General features: G+C 40.8%; 1 protein-coding gene across 1 annotated transcript in view; it reads right to left on the bottom strand.

The window, feature by feature from the left end:
* Positions 1-1,842: 1,842 nt before the first annotated feature.
* LOC126293245 (uncharacterized) overlaps positions 1,843-22,044 on the bottom strand; it is a 52,814-nt gene continuing 32,612 nt past the window's right edge. Inside the window, exon 29 of the mRNA XM_049986363.1 lies at positions 1,843-1,850. Within this exon, the coding sequence (XP_049842320.1) occupies positions 1,843-1,850 (8 nt within the window). The remainder of the gene's footprint in view (positions 1,851-22,044) is intronic.

Raw genomic sequence — 22,044 nt, 5'->3', positions numbered from 1 at the left:
TCAAAATCAAATACTTCATTCTTATATGAAGTTGAAGCAACTAGCTTTTAAAATGTATAAAGCCTGGGTACCTACCAATAGAATGAAAACATGTCCAGGTGCACCCTCTCGTCGATATGACGCTGCCGATGGGCAAATAAACAATGCCGTCTTGCTGTGTGAGGACCTCGCTGTGAGGAAACAAAGAATTAATACATTTAGGAAATCAAATACTTCATTCGTATATGAAGTTAAGTAACTAGCTTTTAAAATCTATAAAGCCTAGGTACCTACCAATAGAATGAAAACTTGTCCAGGTGCTCCCTCTCGTCGATATGACGCTGCCGATGGGCAAATAAACAATGCCGTCTTGCAGTGTGAGGACCTCGCTGTGAGGAAACAAAGAATTAATACATTTTCAAAATCAAATACTTCATTCTTATATGAAGTTGAAGCAACTAGCTTTTAAAATCTATAAAGCCTGGGTACCTACCAATAGAATGAAAACTTGTCCAGGTGCACCCTCTCGTCGATATGACGCTGCCGATGGGCAAATAAACAATGCCGTCTTGCAGTGTGAGGACCTCGCTGTGAGGAAACAAAGAATTAATACATTTAGGAAATCAAATACTTCATTCTTATATGAAGTTGAAGCAACCAGCTTTTAAAATCTATAAAGCCTGGGTACCTACCAATAGAATGAAAACTTGTCCAGGTGCACCCTCTCGTCGATATGATGCTGCCGATGGGCAAATAAACAATGCCGTCTTGCAGTGTGAGGACCTCGCTGTGAGGAAACAAAGAATTAATACATTTACCAAATCAAATACTTCATTCTTATATGAAGTTGAAGCAACTAGCTATTAAAATCTATAAAGCCTGGGTACCTACCAATAGAATGAAAACTTGTCCAGGTGCTCCCTCTCGTCGATATGACGCTGCCGATGGGCAAATAAACAATGCCGTCTTGCAGTGTGAGGACCTCGCTGTGAGGAAACAAAGAATTAATACATTTAGGAAATCAAATACTTCATTCTTATATGAAGTTGAAGCAACTAGCTTTTAAAATCTATAAAGCCTGGGTACCTACCAATAGAATGAAAACTTGTCCAGGTGCACCCTCTCGTCGATATGACGCTGCCGATGGGCAAATAAACAATGCCGTCTTGCAGTGTGAGGACCTCGCTGTGAGGAAACAAAGAATTAATACATTTAGGAAATCAAAGACTTCATTCTTATATGAAGTTTAAGCAACTAGCTTTTAAAATCTATAAAGCCTGGGTACCTACCAATAGAATGAAAACTTGTCCAGGTGCACCCTCTCGTCGATATGACGCTGCCGATGGGCAAATAAACAATGCCGTCTTGCAGTGTGAGGACCTCGCTGTGAGGAAACAAAGAATTAATACATTTAGGAAATCAAATACTTCATTCGTATATGAAGATAAGTAACTAGCTATTAAAATCTATAAAGCCTGGGTACCTACCAATAGAATGGAAACTTGTCCAGGTGCACCCTCTCGTCGATATGACGCTGCTGATGGGCAAATAAACAATGTCGTCTTGCTGTGTGAGGACCTCGCTGTGATGAAGCAAAGAATTAATACATTTTCAAAACCAAATACTTCATTCTTATATGAAGTTGAAGCAACTAGTTTTTAAAATGTATAAAGCCTGGGTACCTACCAATAGAATGAAAACTTGTCCAGGTGTTCCCTCTCGTCGATATGACGCTGCCGATGGGCAAATAAACAATGCCGTCTTGCAGTGTGAGGATCTCGCTGTGAGGAAACAAAGAATTAACACATTTACGAAATCAAATACTTCATTCGTATAGGAAGTTAAGTAACTAGCTATTAAAATCTACATTCCTGGAAATGGAAAAAAGAACACATTGACACCGGTGTGTCAGACCCACCATACTTGCTCCGCACACTGCGAGAGGGCTGTACAAGCAATGATGACACGCACGGCACAGCGGACACACCAGGAACCGCGGTGTTGGCCGTTGAATGGCGCTAGCTGCGCAGCATTTGTGCACCGCCGCCGTCAGTGTCAGCCAGTTTGCCATGGCATACGGAGCTCCATCGCAGTCTTTAACACTGGTAGCATGCCGCGACAGCGTGGACGTGAACCGTATGTGCAGTTGACGGACTTTGAGCGAGGGCGTATAGTGGGCATGCGGGAGGCCGGGTGGACGTACCGCCGAATTGCTCAACACGAGGGGCGTGAGGTCTCCACAGTACATCGATGTTGTCGCCAGTGGTCGGCGGAAGGTGCACGTGCCCGTCGACCTGGGACCGGACCGCAGCGACGCACGGATGCATGCCAAGACCTTAGGATCCTACGCAGTGCCGTAGGGGACCGCAAAGCCACTTCCCAGCAAATTAGGGACACTGTTGCTCCTGGGGTAGCGGCGAGGACCATTCGCAACCGTCTCCATGAAGCTGGGCTAAAGTCCCGCACACCGTTAGGCCGTCTTCCGCTCACGCCCCAACATCGTGCAGCCCGCCTCCAGTGGTGTCGCGCCAGGCGTGAATGGAGCGACTAATGGAGGCGTGTAGTCTTCAGCGATGAGAGTCGCTTCTGCCTTGGTGCCAATGATGGTCGTATGCGTGTTTCACGCCGTGCAGGTGAGCGCCACAATCAGGACTACATACGACCGAGGCACACAGGGCCAACTCCCGGCATCATGGTGTAGGGAGCGATCTCCTACACTGGCCGTACACCTCTGGTGATCGTCGAGAGGACACTGAATAGTGCACGATACATCCAAACCGTCATCGAACCCATCGTTTTACCATTCCTAGACCGGCAAGGGAACTTGCTGTTCCAACAGGACAATGCATGTCCGCATGTATCCCGTGCCACCCAACATGCTCTAGAAGGTGTAAGTCAACTACCCTGGCCAGCAAGATCTCCGGATCTGTCCCCCATTGAGAATGTTTGGGACTGGATGAAGCGTCTTCTCACGCGGTCTGCACGTCCAGCACGAACGCTGGTCCAACTGAGGCGCCAGGTGGAAATGGCATGGCAAGCCGTTCCACAGGACTACATCCAACATCTCTACGATCGTCTCCATGGGAGAATAGCAGCCTGCATTGCTGCGAAAGGTGGATATACACTGTACTAGTGCCGACATTGTGCATGCTCTGTTGCCAGTGTCTATGTGCCTGTGGTTCTGTCAGTGTGATCATGTGATGTATTTGACCCCAGGAATGTGTCAATAAAGTTTCCCCTTCCTGGGACAATGAATTCACAGTGTTCTTATTTGAATTTCCAGGAGTGTATAAAGCCTGGGTACCTACCAATAGAATGAAGACTTGTCCAGGTGCACCCTCTCGTCGATATGACGCTGCCGATGGGCAAATAAACAATGCCGTCTTGCAGTGTGAGGACCTCGCTGTGAGGAAACAAAGAATTAATACATTTTCAAAATCAAATACTTCATTCTTATATGAAGTTGAAGCAACTAGCTTTTAAAATCTATAAAACCTGGGTACCTACCAATAGAATGAAAACTTGTCCAGGTGCACCCTCTCGTCGATATGACGCTGCCGATGGACAAATAAACAATGCTGTCTTGCAGTGTGAGGACCTCGCTGTGAGGAAACAAAGAATTAATACATTTAGGAAATCAAATACATCATTCGTATATGAAGTTAAGTAACTAGCTTTTAAAATCTATAAAGCCTGGGTACCTACCAATAGAATGAAAACTTGTCCAGGTGCTCCCTCTCGTCGATATGACGCTGCCGATGGGCAAATAAACAATGCCGACTTGCAGTGTGAGGACCTCGCTGTGAGGAAACAAAGAATTAATACATTTAGGAAATCAAATACTTCATTCTTATATGAAGTTGAAGCAACTAGCTTTTAAAATCTATAAAGCCTGGGTACCTACCAATAGAATGAAAACTTGTCCAGGTGCTCCCTCTCGTCGATATGACGCTGCCGATGGGCAAATAAACAATGCCGTCTTGCAGTGTGAGGACCTCGCTGTGAGGAAACAAAGAATTAATACATTTAGGAAATCAAATACTTCATTCTTATATGAAGTTGAAGCAACTAGCTTTTAAAATCTATAAAGCCTGGGTACCTACCAATAGAATGAAAACTTGTCCAGGTGCTCCCTCTCGTCGATATGACGCTGCCGATGGGCAAATAAACAATGCCGTCTTGCAGTGTGAGGACCTCGCTGTGAGGAAACAAAGAATTAATACATTTAGGAAATCAAATACTTCATTCGTATATGAAGTTAAGTAACTAGCTATTAAAATCTATAAAGCCTGGGTACCTACCATTACAATGAAAACTTGTCCAGGTGCACCCTCTCGTCGATATGACGCTGCCGATGGGCAAATAAAGAATGCTGTCTTGCTGTGTGAGGACCTCGCTGTGAGGAAACAAAGAATTAATACATTTAGGAAATCAAATACTTCATTCGTATATGAAGTTAAGTAACTAGCTTTTAAAATCTATAAAGCCTGGGTACCTACCAATAGAATGAAAACTTGTCCAGGTGCTCCCTCTCGTCGATATGACGCTGCCGATGGGCAAATAAACAATGCCATCTTGCAGTGTGAGGACCTCGCTGTGAGGAAACAAAGAATTAATACATTTTCAAAATCAAATACTTCATTCTTATATGAAGTTGAAGCAACTAACTTTTAAAATCTATAAAGCCTGGGTACCTACCAATAGAATGAAAACTTGTCCAGGTGCTCCCTCTCGTCGATATGACGCTGCCGATGGGCAAATAAACAATGCCGTCTTGCAGTGTGAGGACCTCGCTGTGAGGAAACAAAGAATTAATACATTTAGGAAATCAAATACTTCATTCTTATATGAAGTTGAAGCAACTAGCTTTTAAATTCTATAAAGCCTGGGTACCTACCAATAGAATGAAAACTTGTCCAGGTGCTCCCTCTCGTCGATATGACGCTGCCGATGGGCAAATAAACAATGCCATCTTGCAGTGTGAGGACCTCGCTGTGAGGAAACAAAGAATTAATACATTTAGGTAATCAAATACTTGATTCTTATATGAAGTTGAAGCAACTAGCTTTTAAAATCTATAAAGCCTGGGTACCTACCAATAGAATGAAAACTTGTCCTGGTGCTCCCTCTCGTTGATATGACGCTGCCGATGGGCAAATAAACAATGCCGTCTTGCAGTGTGAGGACCTCGCTGTGAGGAAACAAAGAATTAATACATTTACCAAATCAAATACTTCATTCTTATATGAAGTTGAACCAACTAGCTTTTAAAATCTATAAAGCCTGGGTACCTACCAATAGAATGAAAACTTGTCCAGGTGCACCCTCTCGTCGATATGACGCTGCCGATGGGCAAATAAACAATGCCGTATTGCTGTGTGAGGACCTCGCTGTGATGAAACAAAGAATTAATACATTTTCAAAACCAAATACTTCATTCTTATATGAAGTTGAAGCAACTAGCTTTTAAAATCTATAAAGCCTGGGTACCTACCAATAGAATGAAAAATGGTCCAGGTGCTCCCTCTCGTCGATATGACGCTGCCGATGGGCAAATAAACAATGCCGTCTTGCAGTGTGAGGACCTCGCTGAGAGGAAACAAAGAATTAATACATTTAGGAAATCAAATACTTCATTCTTATATGAAGTTGAAGCAACTAGCTTTTAAAATCTATAAAGCCTGGGTACCTACCAATAGAATGAAAACTTGTCCAGGTGCACCCTCTCGTCGATATGACGGTGCCGATGGGCAAATAAACAATGCCGTCTTGCAGTGTGAGGACCTCGCTGTGAGGAAACAAAGAATTAATACATTTAGGAAATCAAAGACTTCATTCTTATATGAAGTTGAAGCAACTAGCTTTTAAAATCTATAAAAACTGGGTACCTACCAATAGAATGAAAACTTGTCCAGATGCTCCCTCTCGTCGATATGACGCTGCCGATGGGCAAATAAACAATGCCGTCTTGCAGTGTGAGGACCTCGCTGTGAGGAAACAAAGAATTAATACATTTACCAAATCAAATACTTCATTCTTATATGAAGTTGAACCAACTAGCTTTTAAAATGTATAAAGCCTGGGTACCTACCAATAGAATGAAAACTTGTCCAGGTGCTCCCTCTCGTCGATATGACGCTGCCGATGGGCAAATAAACAATGCCGTCTTGCAGTGTGAGGACCTCGCTGAGAGGAAACAAAGAATTAATACATTTAGGAAATCAAATACTTCATTCTTATATGAAGTTGAAGCAACTAGCTTTTAAATTCTATAAAGCCTGGGTACCTACCAATAGAATGAAAACTTGTCCTGGTGCTCCCTCTCGTTGATATGACGCTGCCGATGGGCAAATAAACAATGCCGTCTTGCAGTGTGAGGACCTCGCTGTGAGGAAACAAAGAATTAATACATTTACCAAATCAAATACTTCATTCTTATATGAAGTTGAAGCAACTAGCTTTCAAAATCTATAAAGCCTTGGTACCTACCAATAGAATGAAAACTTGTCCAGGTGCTCCCTCTCTTTGATATGACGCTGCCGATGGGCAAATAAACAATGCCGTCTTGCAGTGTGAGGACCTCGCTGTGAGGAAACAAAGAATTAATACATTTACCAAATCAAATACTTCATTCTTATATGAAGTTGAACCAACTAGCTTTTAAAATCTATAAAGCCTGGGTACCTACCAATAGAACGAAAACTTGTCCAGGTGCTCCCTCTCGTCGATATGACGCTGCCGATGGGCAAATAAACAATGCCGTCTTGCAGTGTGAGGACCTCGCTGTGAGGAAACAAAGAATTAATACATTTACCAAATCAAATACTTCATTCTTATATGAAGTTGAACCAACTAGCTTTTAAAATGTATAAAGCCTGGGTACCTACCAATAGAATGAAAACATGTCCAGGTGCACCCTCTCGTCGATATAACGCTGCCGATGGGCAAATAAACAATGCCGTCTTGCTGTGTGAGGACCTCGCTGTGAGGAAACAAAGAATTAATACATTTAGGAAATCAAATACTTCATTCGTATATGAAGTTAAGTAACTAGCTTTTAAAATCTATAAAGCCTGGGTACCTACCAATAGAATGAAAACTTGTCCAGATGCTCCCTCTCGTCGATATGACGCTGCCGATGGGCAAATAAACAATCCCGTCTTGCTGTGTGAGGACCTCGCTGTGATGAAACAAAGAATTAATACATTTAGGAAATCAAATACTTCATTCGTATATGAAGTTGAAGCAACTAGCTTTTAAAATCTATAAAGCCTGGGTACCTACCAATAGAATGAAAACTTGTCCAGATGCTCCCTCTCGTCGATATGACACTGCCGATGGGCAAATAAACAATGCCGTCTTGCAGTGTGAGGACCTCGCTGTGAGGAAACAAAGAATTAATACATTTACCAAATCAAATACTTCATTCTTATATGAAGTTGAAGCAACTAGCTTTCAAAATCTATAAAGCCTGGGTACCTACCAATAGAATGAAAACTTGTCCAGGTGCTCCCTCTCGTTGATATGACGCTGCCGATGGGCAAATAAACAATGCCGTCTTGCAGTGTGAGGACCTCGCTGTGAGGAAACAAAGAATTAATACATTTACCAAATCAAATACTTCATTCTTATATGAAGTTGAACCAACTAGCTTTTAAAATCTATAAAGCCTGGGTACCTACCAATAGAACGAAAACTTGTCTAGGTGCTCCCTCTCGTCGATATGACGCTGCCGATGGGCAAATAAACAATGCCGTCTTGCAGTGTGAGGACCTCGCTGTGAGGAAACAAAGAATTAATACATTTACCAAATCAAATACTTCATTCTTATATGAAGTTGAACCAACTAGCTTTTAAAATGTATAAAGCCTGGGTACCCACCAATAGAATGAAAACATGTCCAGGTGCACCCTCTCGTTGATATGACGCTGCCGATGGGCAAATAAACAATGCCGTCTTGCAGTGTGAGGACCTCGCTGTGAGGAAACAAAGAATTAATACATTTACCAAATCAAATACTTCATTCTTATATGAAGTTGAAGCAACTAGCTTTCAAAATCTATAAAGCCTGGGTACCTACCAATAGAATGAAAACTTGTCCAGGTGCTCCCTCTCGTTGATATGACGCTGCCGATGGGCAAATAAACAATGCCGTCTTGCAGTGTGAGGACCTCGCTGTGAGGAAACAAAGAATTAATACATTTACCAAATCAAATACTTCATTCTTATATGAAGTTGAACCAACTAGCTTTTAAAATCTATAAAGCCTGGGTACCTACCAATAGAACGAAAACTTGTCCAGGTGCTCCCTCTCGTCGATATGACGCTGCCGATGGGCAAATAAACAATGCCGTCTTGCAGTGTGAGGACCTCGCTGTGAGGAAACAAAGAATTAATACATTTACCAAATCAAATACTTCATTCTTATATGAAGTTGAACCAACTAGCTTTTAAAATGTATAAAGCCTGGGTACCCACCAATAGAATGAAAACATGTCCAGGTGCACCCTCTCGTTGATATGACGCTGCCGATGGGCAAATAAACAATGCCGTCTTGCAGTGTGAGGACCTCGCTGTGAGGAAACAAAGAATTAATACATTTACCAAATCAAATACTTCATTCTTATATGAAGTTGAAGCAACTAGCTTTCAAAATCTATAAAGCCTGGGTACCTACCAATAGAATGAAAACTTGTCCAGGTGCTCCCTCTCGTTGATATGACGCTGCCGATGGGCAAATAAACAATGCCGTCTTGCAGTGTGAGGACCTCGCTGTGAGGAAACAAAGAATTAATACATTTACCAAATCAAATACCTCATTCTTATATGAAGTTGAACCAACTAGCTTTTAAAATCTATAAAGCCTGGGTACCTACCAATAGAACGAAAACTTGTCCAGGTGCTCCCTCTCGTCGATATGACGCTGCCGATGGGCAAATAAACAATGCCGTCTTGCAGTGTGAGGACCTCGCTGTGAGGAAACAAAGAATTAATACATTTACCAAATCAAATACTTCATTCTTATATGAAGTTGAACCAACTAGCTTTTAAAATGTATAAAGCCTGGGTACCTACCAATAGAATGAAAACATGTCCAGGTGCACCCTCTCGTCGATATAACGCTGCCGATGGGCAAATAAACAATGCCGTCTTGCTGTGTGAGGACCTCGCTGTGAGGAAACAAAGAATTAATACATTTAGGAAATCAAATACTTCATTCGTATATGAAGTTAAGTAACTAGCTTTTAAAATCTATAAAGCCTGGGTACCTACCAATAGAATGAAAACTTGTCCAGATGCTCCCTCTCGTCGATATGACGCTGCCGATGGGCAAATAAACAATCCCGTCTTGCTGTGTGAGGACCTCGCTGTGATGAAACAAAGAATTAATACATTTAGGAAATCAAATACTTCATTCGTATATGAAGTTGAAGCAACTAGCTTTTAAAATCTATAAAGCCTGGGTACCTACCAATAGAATGAAAACTTGTCCAGATGCTCCCTCTCGTCGATATGACACTGCCGATGGGCAAATAAACAATGCCGTCTTGCAGTGTGAGGACCTCGCTGTGAGGAAACAAAGAATTAATACATTTACCAAATCAAATACTTCATTCTTATATGAAGTTGAAGCAACTAGCTTTCAAAATCTATAAAGCCTGGGTACCTACCAATAGAATGAAAACTTGTCCAGGTGCTCCCTCTCGTTGATATGACGCTGCCGATGGGCAAATAAACAATGCCGTCTTGCAGTGTGAGGACCTCGCTGTGAGGAAACAAAGAATTAATACATTTACCAAATCAAATACTTCATTCTTATATGAAGTTGAACCAACTAGCTTTTAAAATCTATAAAGCCTGGGTACCTACCAATAGAACGAAAACTTGTCCAGGTGCTCCCTCTCGTCGATATGACGCTGCCGATGGGCAAATAAACAATGCCGTCTTGCAGTGTGAGGACCTCGCTGTGAGGAAACAAAGAATTAATACATTTACCAAATCAAATACTTCATTCTTATATGAAGTTGAACCAACTAGCTTTTAAAATGTATAAAGCCTGGGTACCCACCAATAGAATGAAAACATGTCCAGGTGCACCCTCTCGTTGATATGACGCTGCCGATGGGCAAATAAACAATGCCGTCTTGCAGTGTGAGGACCTCGCTGTGAGGAAACAAAGAATTAATACATTTACCAAATCAAATACTTCATTCTTATATGAAGTTGAAGCAACTAGCTTTCAAAATCTATAAAGCCTGGGTACCTACCAATAGAATGAAAACTTGTCCAGGTGCTCCCTCTCGTTGATATGACGCTGCCGATGGGCAAATAAACAATGCCGTCTTGCAGTGTGAGGACCTCGCTGTGAGGAAACAAAGAATTAATACATTTACCAAATCAAATACTTCATTCTTATATGAAGTTGAACCAACTAGCTTTTAAAATGTATAAAGCCTGGGTACCTACCAATAGAACGAAAACTTGTCCAGATGCTCCCTCTCGTCGATATGACGCTGCCGATGGGCAAATAAACAATGCCGTCTTGCAGTGTGAGGACCTCGCTGTGAGGAAACAAAGAATTAATACATTTACCAAATCAAATACTTCATTCTTATATGAAGTTGAAGCAACTAGCTTTCAAAATCTATAAAGCCTGGGTACCTACCAATAGAATGAAAACTTGTCCAGGTGCTCCCTCTCGTTGATATGACGCTGCCGATGGGCAAATAAACAATGCCGTCTTGCAGTGTGAGGACCTCGCTGTGAGGAAACAAAGAATTAATACATTTACCAAATCAAATACTTCATTCTTATATGAAGTTGAACCAACTAGCTTTTAAAATCTATAAAGCCTGGGTACCTACCAATAGAACGAAAACTTGTCCAGGTGCTCCCTCTCGTCGATATGACGCTGCCGATGGGCAAATAAACAATGCCGTCTTGCAGTGTGAGGACCTCGCTGTGAGGAAACAAAGAATTAATACATTTACCAAATCAAATACTTCATTCTTATATGAAGTTGAAGCAACTAGCTTTTAAAATCTATAAAGCCTGGGTACCTACCAATAGAACGAAAACTTGTCCAGGTGCACCCTCTCGTCGATATAACGCTGCCGATGGGCAAATAAACAATGCCGTCTTGCTGTGTGAGGACCTCGCTGTGAGGAAACAAAGAATTAATACATTTAGGAAATCAAATACTTCATTCGTATATGAAGTTAAGTAACTAGCTTTTAAAATCTATAAAGCCTGGGTACCTACCAATAGAATGAAAACTTGTCCAGGTGCTCCCTCTCGTCGATATGACGCTGCCGATGGGCAAATAAACAATGCCGTCTTGCAGTGTGTGGACCTCGCTGTGAGGAAACAAAGAATTAATACATTTTCAAAATCAAATACTTCATTCTTATATGAAGTTGAACCAACTAGCTTTTAAAATCTATAAAGCCTGGGTACCTACCAATAGAATGAAAACTTGTCCAGGTGCTCCCTCTCGTCGATATGACGCTGCCGATGGGCAAATAAACAATGCCGTCTTGCAGTGTGAGGACCTCGCTGTGAGGAAACAAAGAATTAATACATTTAGGAAATCAAATACTTCATTCTTATATGAAGTTGAAGCAACTAGCTTTTAAAATGTATAAAGCCTGGGTACCTACCAATAGAATGAAAACATGTCCAGGTGCACCCTCTCGTCGATATGACGCTGCCGATGGGCAAATAAACAATGCCGTCTTGCAGTGTGAGGACCTCGCTGTGAGGAAACAAAGAATTAATACATTTAGGAAATCAAAGACTTCATTCTTATATGAAGTTGAAGCAACTAGCTTTTAAAATCTATAAAGCCTGGGTACCTACCAATAGAATGAAAACTTGTCCAGATGCTCCCTCTCGTCGATATGACGCTGCCGATGGGCAAATAAACAATGCCGTCTTGCAGTGTGAGGACCTCGCTGTGAGGAAACAAAGAATTAATACATTTACCAAATCAAATACTTCATTCTTGAATGAAGTTGAAGCAACTAGCTTTCAAAATCTATAAAGCCTGGGTACCTACCAATAGAATGAAAACTTGTCCAGGTGCTCCCTCTCGTTGATATGACGCTGCCGATGGGCAAATAAACAATGCCGTCTTGCAGTGTGAGGACCTCGCTGTGATGAAACATAGAATTAATACATTTAGGAAATCAAAGACTTCATTCTTATATGAAGTTGAAGCAACTAGCTTTTAAAATCTATAAAGCCTGGGTACCTACCAATAGAATGAAAACTTGTCCAGGTGCACCCTCTCGTCGATATGACGCTGCCGATGGGCAAATAAACAATGCCGTCTTGCAGTGTGAGGACCTCGCTGTGAGGAAACAAAGAATTAATACATTTACCAAATCAAATACTTCATTCTTGAATGAAGTTGAAGCAACTAGCTTTCAAAATCTATAAAGCCTGGGTACCTACCAATAGAATGAAAACATGTCCAGGTGCACCCTCTCGTCGATATAACGCTGCCGATGGGCAAATAAACAATGCCGTCTTGCAGTGTGAGGACCTCGCTGTGAGGAAACAAAGAATTAATACATTTAGGAAATCAAATACTTCATTCTTATATGAAGTTGAAGCAACTAGCTTTTAAAATGTATAAAGCCTGGGTACCTACCAATAGAATGAAAACATGTCCAGGTGCTCCCTCTCGTTGATATGACGCTGCCGATGGGCAAATAAACAATGCCGTCTTGCAGTGTGAGGACCTCGCTGTGATGAAACATAGAATTAATACATTTAGGAAATCAAAGACTTCATTCTTATATGAAGTTGAAGCAACTAGCTTTTAAAATCTATAAAGCCTGGGTACCTACCAATAGAATGAAAACTTGTCCAGGTGCACCCTCTCGTCGATATGACGCTGCCGATGGGCAAATAAACAATGCCGTCTTGCAGTGTGAGGACCTCGCTGTGAGGAAACAAAGAATTAATACATTTACCAAATCAAATACTTCATTCTTGAATGAAGTTGAAGCAACTAGCTTTCAAAATCTATAAAGCCTGGGTACCTACCAATAGAATGAAAACATGTCCAGGTGCACCCTCTCGTCGATATAACGCTGCCGATGGGCAAATAAACAATGCCGTCTTGCAGTGTGAGGACCTCGCTGTGAGGAAACAAAGAATTAATACATTTAGGAAATCAAATACTTCATTCGTATATGAAGTTAAGTAACTAGCTTTTAAAATCTATAAAGCCTGGGTACCTACCAATAGAATGAAAACTTGTCCAGGTGCTCCCTCTCGTCGATATGACGCTGCCGATGGGCAAATAAACAATGCCGTCTTGCAGTGTGTGGACCTCGCTGTGAGGAAACAAAGAATTAATACATTTTCAAAATCAAATACTTCATTCTTATATGAAGTTGAACCAACTAGCTTTTAAAATCTATAAAGCCTGGGTACCTACCAATAGAATGAAAACTTGTCCAGATGCTCCCTCTCGTCGATATGACGCTGCCGATGGGCAAATAAACAATGCCGTCTTGCAGTGTGAGGACCTCGCTGTGAGGAAACAAAGAATTAATACATTTAGGAAATCAAATACTTCATTCTTATATGAAGTTGAAGCAACTAGCTTTTAAAATGTATAAAGCCTGGGTACCTACCAATAGAATGAAAACATGTCCAGGTGCACCCTCTCGTCGATATGACGCTGCCGATGGGCAAATAAACAATGCCGTCTTGCAGTGTGAGGACCTCGCTGTGAGGAAACAAAGAATTAATACATTTAGGAAATCAAAGACTTCATTCTTATATGAAGTTGAAGCAACTAGCTTTTAAAATCTATAAAGCCTGGGTACCTACCAATAGAATGAAAACTTGTCCAGATGCTCCCTCTCGTCGATATGACGCTGCCGATGGGCAAATAAACAATGCCGTCTTGCAGTGTGAGGACCTCGCTGTGAGGAAACAAAGAATTAATACATTTACCAAATCAAATACTTCATTCTTGAATGAAGTTGAAGCAACTAGCTTTCAAAATCTATAAAGCCTGGGTACCTACCAATAGAATGAAAACTTGTCCAGGTGCTCCCTCTCGTTGATATGACGCTGCCGATGGGCAAATAAACAATGCCGTCTTGCAGTGTGAGGACCTCGCTGTGATGAAACATAGAATTAATACATTTAGGAAATCAAAGACTTCATTCTTATATGAAGTTGAAGCAACTAGCTTTTAAAATCTATAAAGCCTGGGTACCTACCAATAGAATGAAAACTTGTCCAGGTGCACCCTCTCGTCGATATGACGCTGCCGATGGGCAAATAAACAATGCCGTCTTGCAGTGTGAGGACCTCGCTGTGAGGAAACAAAGAATTAATACATTTACCAAATCAAATACTTCATTCTTATATGAAGTTGAACCAACTAGCTTTTAAAATGTATAAAGCCTGGGTACCTACCAATAGAATGAAAACATGTCCAGGTGCACCCTCTCGTCGATATAACGCTGCCGATGGGCAAATAAACAATGCCGTCTTGCTGTGTGAGGACCTCGCTGTGAGGAAACAAAGAATTAATACATTTAGGAAATCAAATACTTCATTCGTATATGAAGTTAAGTAACTAGCTTTTAAAATCTATAAAGCCTGGGTACCTACCAATAGAATGAAAACTTGTCCAGGTGCTCCCTCTCGTCGATATGACGCTGCCGATGGGCAAATAAACAATGCCGTCTTGCAGTGTGAGGACCTCGCTGTGAGGAAACAAAGAATTAATACATTTACCAAATCAAATACTTCATTCTTATTAAGTTGAAGCAACTAGCTTTCAAAATCTATAAAGCCTGGGTACCTACCAATAGAATGAAAACCTGTCCAGGTGCTCCCTCTCGTTGATATGACGCTGCCGATGGGCAAATAAACAATGCCGTCTTGCAGTGTGAGGACCTCGCTGTGAGGAAACAAAGAATTAATACATTTACCAAACCAAATACTTCATTCTTATTAAGTTGAAGCAACTAGCTTTCAAAATCTATAAAGCCTGGGTACCTACCAATAGAATGAAAACCTGTCCAGGTGCTCCCTCTCGTTGATATGACGCTGCCGATGGGCAAATAAACAATGCCGTCTTGCAGTGTGAGGACCTCGCTGTGAGGAAACAAAGAATTAATACATTTTCAAAATCAAATACTTCATTCTTATATGAAGTTGAACCAACTAGCTTTTAAAATCTATAAAAACTGGGTACCTACCAATAGAATGAAAACTTGTCCAGATGCTCCCTCTCGTCGATATGACGCTGCCGATGGGCAAATAAACAATGCCGTCTTGCAGTGTGAGGACCTCGCTGTGAGGAAACAAAGAATTAATACATTTACCAAATCAAATACTTCATTCTTATTAAGTTGAAGCAACTAGCTTTCAAAATCTATAAAGCCTGGGTACCTACCAATAGAATGAAAACCTGTCCAGGTGCTCCCTCTCGTTGATATGACGCTGCCGATGGGCAAATAAACAATGCCGTCTTGCAGTGTGAGGACCTCGCTGTGAGGAAACAAAGAATTAATACATTTTCAAAATCAAATACTTCATTCTTATATGAAGTTGAACCAACTAGCTTTTAAAATCTATAAAAACTGGGTACCTACCAATAGAATGAAAACTTGTCCAGATGCTCCCTCTCGTCGATATGACGCTGCCGATGGGCAAATAAACAATGCCGTCTTGCAGTGTGAGGACCTCGCTGTGAGGAAACAAAGAATTAATACATTTACCAAATCAAATACTTCATTCTTATTAAGTTGAAGCAACTAGCTTTCAAAATCTATAAAGCCTGGGTACCTACCAATAGAATGAAAACCTGTCCAGGTGCTCCCTCTCGTTGATATGACGCTGCCGATGGGCAAATAAACAATGCCGTCTTGCAGTGTGAGGACCTCGCTGTGAGGAAACAAAGAATTAATACATTTACCAAATCAAATACTTCATTCTTATATGAAGTTGAACCAACTAGCTTTTAAAATCTATAAAGCCTGGGTACCTACCAATAGAACGAAAACTTGTCCAGGTGCTCCCTCTCGTCGATATGACGCTGCCGATGGGCAAATAAACAATGCCGTCTTGCAGTGTGAGGACCTCGCTGTGAGGAAACAAAGAATTAATACATTTACCAAATCAAATACTTCATTCTTATATGAAGTTGAACCAACTAGCTTTTAAAATGTATAAAGCCTGGGTACCTACAAATTGAATGAAAACTTGTCCAGGTGCACCCTCTCGTCGATATGACGCTGCCGATGGGCAAATAAACAATGCCGTCTAGCTGTGTGAGGACCTCGCTGTGATGAAACATAGAATTAATACATTTTCAAAATCAAATACTTCATTCTTATATGAAGTTGAAGCAACTAGCTTTTAAAATCTATAAAGACTGGGTACCTACCAATAGAATGAAAACTTGTCCAGGTGCACCCTCTTGTCGATATGACGCTGCCGATGGGCAAATAAACAATGCCGTCTTGCTGTGTGAGGACCTCGCTGTGATGAAACATAGAATTAATACATTTTCAAAATCAAATACTTCATTCTTATATGAAGTTGAAGCAACTAGCTTTTAAAATCTATAAAGCCTGGGTACCTACCAATAGAATGAAAACTTGTCCAGGTGCACCCTCTCGTCGATATGACGCTGCCGATGGGCAAATAAACAATGCCGTCTTGCTGTGTGAGGACCTCGCTGTGATGAAACATAGAATTAATACATTTTCAAAATCAAATACTTCATTCTTATATGAAGTTGAAGCAACTAGCTTTTAAAATCTATAAAGCCTGGGTACCTACCAATAGAATGAAAACTTGTCCAGGTGCACCCTCTCGTCGATATGACGCTGCCGATGGGCAAATAAACAATGCCGTCTTGCTGTGTGAGGACCTCGCTGTGATGAAACATAGAATTAATACATTTTCAAAATCAAATACTTCATTCTTATATGAAGTTGAAGCAACTGGCTTTTAAAATCTATAAAGCCTGTGTACCTACCAATAGAATGAAAACTTGTCCAGGTGCACCCTCTCGTCGATATGACGCTGCCGATGGGCAAATAAACAATGCCGTCTTGCTGTGTGAGGACCTCGCTGTGATGAAACATAGAATTAATACATTTTCAAAATCAAATACTTCATTCTTATATGAAGTTGAAGCAACTAGCTTTTAAAATCTATAAAGCCTGGGTACCTACCAATAGAATGAAAACTTGTCCAGGTGCACCCTCTCGTCGATATGACGCTGTCGATGGGCAAATAAACAATGCCGTCTTGCTGTGTGAGGACCTCGCTGTGATGAAACATAGAATTAATACATTTTCAAAATCAAATACTTCATTCTTATATGAAGTTGAAGCAACTAGCTTTTAAAATCTATAAAGCCTGGGTACCTACCAATAGAATGAAAACTTGTCCAGGTGCACCCTCTCGTTGATATGACGCTGCCGATGGGCAAATAAACAATGCCGTCTTGCTGTGTGAGGACCTCGCTGTGATGAAACATAGAATTAATACATTTTCAAAATCAAATACTTCATTCTTATATGAAGTTGAAGCAACTAGCTTTTAAAATCTATAAAGCCTGGGTACCTACCAATAGAATGAAAACTTGTCCAGGTGCACCCTCTCGTCGATATGACGCTGCCGATGGGCAAATAAACAATGCCGTCTTGCTGTGTGAGGACCTCGCTGTGATGAAACATAGAATTAATACATTTTCAAAATCAAATACTTCATTCTTATATGAAGTTGAAGCAACTAGCTTTTAAAATCTATAAAGCCTGGGTACCTACCAATAGAATGAAAACTTGTCCAGGTGCACCCTCTCGTCGATATGACGCTGCCGATGGGCAAATAAACAATGCCGTCTTGCTGTGTGAGGACCTCGCTGTGATGAAACATAGAATTAATACATTTTCAAAATCAAATACTTCATTCTTATATGAAGTTGAAGCAACTAGCTTTTAAAATCTATAAAGCCTGGGTACCTACCAATAGAATGAAAACTTGTCCAGGTGCACCCTCTCGTCGATATGACGCTGCCGATGGGCAAATAAACAATGCCGTCTTGCTGTGTGAGGACCTCGCTGTGATGAAACATAGAATTAATACATTTTCAAAATCAAATACTACATTCTTATATGAAGTTGAAGCAACTAGCTTTTAAAATCTATAAAGCCTGGGTACCTACCAATAGAATGAAAACTTGTCCAGGTGCACCCTCTCGTCGATATGACGCTGCCGATGGGCAAATAAACAATGCCGTCTTGCTGTGTGAGGACCTCGCTGTGATGAAACATAGAATTAATACATTTTCAAAATCAAATACTTCATTCTTATATGAAGTTGAAGCAACTAGCTTTTAAAATCTATAAAGCCTGGGTACCTACCAATAGAATGAAAACTTGTCCAGGTGCACCCTCTCGTCGATATGACGCTGCCGATGGGCAAATAAACAATGCCGTCTTGCTGTGTGAGGACCTCGCTGTGATGAAACATAGAATTAATACATTTTCAAAATCAAATACTTCATTCTTATATGAAGTTGAAGCAACTAGCTTTTAAAATCTATAAAGCCTGGGTACCTACCAATAGAATGAAAACTTGTCCAGGTGCACCCTCTCGTCGATATGACGCTGCCGATGGGCAAATAAACAATGCCGTCTTGCTGTGTGAGGACCTCGCTGTGATGAAACATAGAATTAATACATTTTCAAAATCAAATACTTTATTCTTATATGAAGTTGAAGCAACTAGCTTTTAAAATCTATAAAGCCTGGGTACCTACCAATAGAATGAAAACTTGTCCAGGTGCACCCTCTCGTCGATATGACGCTGCCGATGGGCAAATAAACAATGCCGTCTTGCTGTGTGAGGACCTCGCTGTGATGAAACATAGAATTAATACATTTTCAAAATCAAATACTTCATTCTTATATGAAGTTGAAGCAACTAGCTTTTAAAATCTATAAAGCCTGGGTACCTACCAATAGAATGAAAACTTGTCCAGGTGCACCCTCTCGTCGATATGACGCTGCCGATGGGCAAATAAACAATGCCGTCTTGCTGTGTGAGGACCTTGCTGTGATGAAACATAGAATTAATACATTTTCAAAATCAAATACTTCATTCTTATATGAAGTTGAAGCAACTAGCTTTTAAAATCTATAAAGCCTGGGTACCTACCAATAGAATGAAAACTTGTCCAGGTGCACCCTCTCGTCGATATGACGCTGCCGATGGGCAAATAAACAATGCCGTCTTGCTGTGTGAGGACCTCGCTGTGATGAAACATAGAATTAATACATTTTCAAAATCAAATACTTCATTCTTATATGAAGTTGAAGCAACTAGCTTTTAAAATCTATAAAGCCTGGGTACCTACCAATAGAATGAAAACTTGTCCAGGTGCACCCTCTCGTCGATATGACGCTGCCGATGGGCAAATAAACAATGCCGTCTTGCTGTGTGAGGACCTCGCTGTGATGAAACATAGAATTAATACATTTTCAAAATCAAATACTTCATTCTTATATGAAGTTGAAGCAACTAGCTTTTAAAATCTATAAAGCCTGGGTACCTACAAATTGAATGAAAACTTGTCCAGGTGCACCCTCTCGTCGATATGACGCTGCCGATGGGCAAATAAACAATGCCGTCTAGCTGTGTGAGGACCTCGCTGTGATGAAACATAGAATTAATACATTTTCAAAATCAAATACTTCATTCTTATATGAAGTTCAAGCAACAAGCTTTTAAAATCTATAAAGCCTGGGTACCTACCAATAGAATGAAAACTTGTCCAGGTGCACCCTCTTGTCGATATGACGCTGCCGATGGGCAAATAAACAATGCCGTCTTGCTGTGTGAGGACCTCGCTGTGATGAAACATAGAATTAATACATTTTCAAAATCAAATACTTCATTCTTATATGAAGTTGAAGCAACTAGCTTTTAAAATCTATAAAGCCTGGGTACCTACCAATAGAATGAAAACTTGTCCAGGTGCACCCTCTCGTCGATATGACGCTGCCGATGGGCAAATAAACAATGCCGTCTTGCTGTGTGAGGACCTCGCTGTGATGAAACATAGAATTAATACATTTTCAAAATCAAATACTTCATTCTTATATGAAGTTGAAGCAACTAGCTTTTAAAATCTATAAAGACTGGGTACCTACCAATAGAATGAAAACTTGTCCAGGTGCACCCTCTCGTCGATATGACGCTGCCGATGGGCAAATAAACAATGCCGTCTTGCTGTGTGAGGACCTCGCTGTGATGAAACATAGAATTAATACATTTTCAAAATCAAATACTTCATTCTTATATGAAGTTGAAGCAACTAGCTTTTAAAATCTATAAAGCCTGGGTACCTACCAATAGAATGAAAACTTGTCCAGGTGCACCCTCTCGTCGATATGACGCTGCCGATGGGCAAATAAACAATGCCGTCTTGCTGTGTGAGGACCTCGCTGTGATGAAACATAGAATTAATACATTTTCAAAATCAAATACTTCATTCTTATATGAAGTTGAAGCAACTAGCTTTTAAAATCTATAAAGCCTGGGTACCTACCAATAGAATGAAAACTTGTCCAGGTGCACCCTCTCGTCGATATGACGCTGCCGATGGGCAAATAAACAATGCAGTCTTGCTGTGTGAGGACCTCGCTGTGATGAAACATAGAATTAATACATTTTCAAAATCAAATACTTCATTCTTATATGAAGTTGAAGCAACTAGCTTTTAAAATCTATAAAGCCTGGGTACCTACCAATAGAATGAAAACTTGTCCAGGTGCACCCTCTCGTCGATATGACGCTGCCGATGGGCAAATAAACAATGCCGTCTTGCTGTGTGAGGACCTCGCTGTGATGAAACATAGAATTAATACATTTTCAAAATCAAATACTTCATTCTTATATGAAGTTGAAGCAACTAGCTTTTAAAATCTATAAAGCCTGGGTACCTACCAATAGAATGAAAACTTGTCCAGGTGCACCCTCTTGTCGATATGACGCTGCCGATGGGCAAATAAACAATGCCGTCTTGCTGTGTGAGGACCTCGCTGTGATGAAACATAGAATTAATACATTTTCAAAATCAAATACTTCATTCTTATATGAAGTTGAAGCAACTAGCTTTTAAAATCTATAAAGCCTGGGTACCTACCAATAGAATGAAAACTTGTCCAGGTGCACCCTCTCGTCGATATGACGCTGCCGATGGGCAAATAAACAATGCCGTCTTGCAGTGTGAGGACCTCGCTGTGAGGAAACAAAGAATTAATACATTTACCAAATCAAATACTTCATTCTTATTAAGTTGAAGCAACTAGCTTTCAAAATCTATAAAGCCTGGGTACCTACCAATAGAATGAAAACCTGTCCAGGTGCTCCCTCTCGTTGATATGACGCTGCCGATGGGCAAATAAACAATGCCGTCTTGCAGTGTGAGGACCTCGCTGTGAGGAAACAAAGAATTAATACATTTTCAAAATCAAATACTTCATTCTTATATGAAGTTGAACCAACTAGCTTTTAAAATCTATAAAAACTGGGTACCTACCAATGGAATGAAAACTTGTCCAGATGCTCCCTCTCGTCGATATGACGCTGCCGATGGGCAAATAAACAATGCCGTCTTGCAGTGTGAGGACCTCGCTGTGAGGAAACAAAGAATTAATACATTTACCAAATCAAATACTTCATTCTTATTAAGTTGAAGCAACTAGCTTTCAAAATCTATAAAGCCTGGGTACCTACCAATAGAATGAAAACCTGTCCAGGTGCTCCCTCTCGTTGATATGACGCTGCCGATGGGCAAATAAACAATGCCGTCTTGCAGTGTGAGGACCTCGCTGTGAGGAAACAAAGAATTAATACATTTACCAAATCAAATACTTCATTCTTATATGAAGTTGAACCAACTAGCTTTTAAAATCTATAAAGCCTGGGTACCTACCAATAGAACGAAAACTTGTCCAGGTGCTCCCTCTCGTCGATATGACGCTGCCGATGGGCAAACAAACAATG

Source organism: Schistocerca gregaria, chromosome 10 (assembly GCF_023897955.1).
Source record: "Schistocerca gregaria isolate iqSchGreg1 chromosome 10, iqSchGreg1.2, whole genome shotgun sequence".
Classification (NCBI taxonomy): domain Eukaryota; kingdom Metazoa; phylum Arthropoda; class Insecta; order Orthoptera; family Acrididae; genus Schistocerca; species Schistocerca gregaria.
This window is presented reverse-complemented; position numbering and strand designations above follow the sequence as displayed.